This window comes from Mandrillus leucophaeus, unplaced genomic scaffold, assembly GCF_000951045.1.
Source record: "Mandrillus leucophaeus isolate KB7577 unplaced genomic scaffold, Mleu.le_1.0 Scaffold829, whole genome shotgun sequence".
Lineage (NCBI taxonomy): Eukaryota > Metazoa > Chordata > Mammalia > Primates > Cercopithecidae > Mandrillus > Mandrillus leucophaeus.
Genome location: NW_012109019.1, coordinates 1,370,361 through 1,372,554, shown reverse-complemented (window position 1 = coordinate 1,372,554; position 2,194 = coordinate 1,370,361). Strand labels below are relative to the sequence as shown.

The 2,194-nt window shown below is 37.2% G+C and overlaps 1 protein-coding gene across 1 annotated transcript in view; it reads right to left on the bottom strand.

Moving 5' to 3' along the window:
* TOPAZ1 (testis and ovary specific PAZ domain containing 1) overlaps positions 1-2,194 on the bottom strand; it is a 133,485-nt gene that overhangs the window by 30,526 nt on the left and 100,765 nt on the right. The window contains exon 16 of the mRNA XM_011968091.1: positions 641-806. Within this exon, the coding sequence (XP_011823481.1) occupies positions 641-806 (166 nt within the window). The remainder of the gene's footprint in view (positions 1-640; positions 807-2,194) is intronic.

The window sequence follows — 2,194 nt, the reverse complement described above, 5'->3', positions numbered from 1 at the left end:
GCTGGTCTCGAACTCCTGACCTCAGGTGATCCACCCACCTCGGCCTCCCAAAGTGCTGGGATTACAGGTGTGAGCCACCACACCCAGCCCAGCAAGAACTAGTGTTTTTGTTTTTTTGGTTTTTTTTTTTTTGACAGAGTCTCGCTCTGTCTCCAAGGCTGGAGTGCAATGCAGTGGTGTGATCTCGGCTCACTACAACCTTCATCTCCTGGGTTCAAGCAATTCTCCTGCCTCAGCCTCCTGAGTAGCTAGGATTACAGGCGTGCACCACCACGCCCGGCTAATTTTTGTATTTTTAGTAGAGATGAGATTTCGCCATGTTGGCCAGGCTGGTCTTGAACTCCTGACCTGAGGTGATCCACCTGTCTTGGCCTCCCAAAGTGCTGGGATTACAGGCGTGAGCCACTTTGCCTGGCCAAGAACTAGTTTTTAAACAAACAAAGGCTCATGTAATTTATTCTTTAACACTAAGTTAACTTTCCCCTTTCAGTTTACATAACAACCTTTCCTACCCACATGTTCACTAGGGTTTAGACCAAACTATTAACCACAGTTCAATATCAACTTAAGGCAATTACATAGACAAAAAGGCATGACGAGTTTAACAAGTTATTTTATGCTTGCATATATCAGGACTTACCCCTCATTACCCAAAGGGCACCATCTAGGCTTCCACTTTTTAGAAAAATTTCTGCTGCAACATTCACAATTTGACATCTTGATGCTAACTTCTCAGGCCCTATAAGTCCTTTTAAACTTGCAAAGTGTATTTTTAATTCATATAGTTTATCTAAGACCTTCCTTCCCTAGAATAAAAATAAAGAACACTAATTGGGTATCAATCATTTACAGACACACAAAGTCATTGATAATTATTCACAAGCCATTTATCCAGTTTGAATCATCATACTAGACTGCTAGCTGTTAAGCTGCTCCAATACTCTTTCCTTAAGTCCCTTCCTGTTCAGCCATACAGATGAAACGGAAAGAGGAACAAGCAAGGCTCTGCCTCATATTAACCACCCCTTCCCACCAATACCACCAGACCCCCTTTATCAGAAGTCTTCTTTGTATTTGTTTTATACACTGTACTTCTCTTTAAGATTTCATTTGATGAAAGGATTCTATGATTTAACATAGAAAACTACTGATTATATGTTTTTGCTCCTCTTCTGTTGGTCAATCTGGGATCCAGGAGGGACAGACAGTAAAAATGAAAATAATTTGTTATCAAATTTAAACATACTCAGGAGGCTGAGATGGGACGATCACTAGAGCCCAGAAGTTTGAGACCAGCCTGGGGAGTGTGGTGAAACCCCTGCCCTACCTCCCAAAAAATTTAGACAAAGAATGATAGTGAAAAAAAGCATAAAATGGTTAGCTAAAATTCTTAATTCAGTAGACTAATTATTTCATGTATTCTACATGAAAATTACCTTCGGTTTGGACATCAGAAATTGGACATATATCACTATTTTATATCATGGGTCAGCAAGCTTTTCCTGTAAATGGCCAGATAGTAATAGTTTAGGCTTTGCAGGCCACATTTAGTCTGCTGTACATTCTTTTTGGTTGTTATTTTTTTAAATTTATAACTCTTTAAAAATGTAAAAAAATTCTTAGCTTGAGGGCTGTACAAAAACAGGCTTTGGGTGAGTTCTCACCCATGGGCCTTAGTGTACAGACCCTTGTTTTATATTCTATACTATTTGAATCAGATGCTTATTATGATGTCAAGGTACTTTCAAGATGACTGTATAAATGAGTGCATTTTTAAAGGGATATGTTTAGTTTACTGTCAATGATTTTATTTTTACATTCAAAAAGAAATAGGTTTCATTAAAAAATTCATACTAAGGTGATACAATAATTTTCTAAATAGTTAAAATTTTTAATTAAAATAGACAAAATTAACCAATCTACCAATGTCTTAAATAATAACCAAATAAAATTAAAATATACTCTAAAATTTCAGCAAAATAAGTCTGAGTTTCTTTTTTTAAAATTTGAGATGGAGTCTATAAAGACACATGCACACGTATGTTTACTGTGGCACCATTCACAATAGCAAAGACTTGGAATCAACCCAAATGCCCATCAATGACAGACTGGATTAAGAAAACGTGGCACATATACACCATGGAATACTATGCAGCCATAAAAAAGGATGAGTTCATGTCCTTTGTAGGGACAT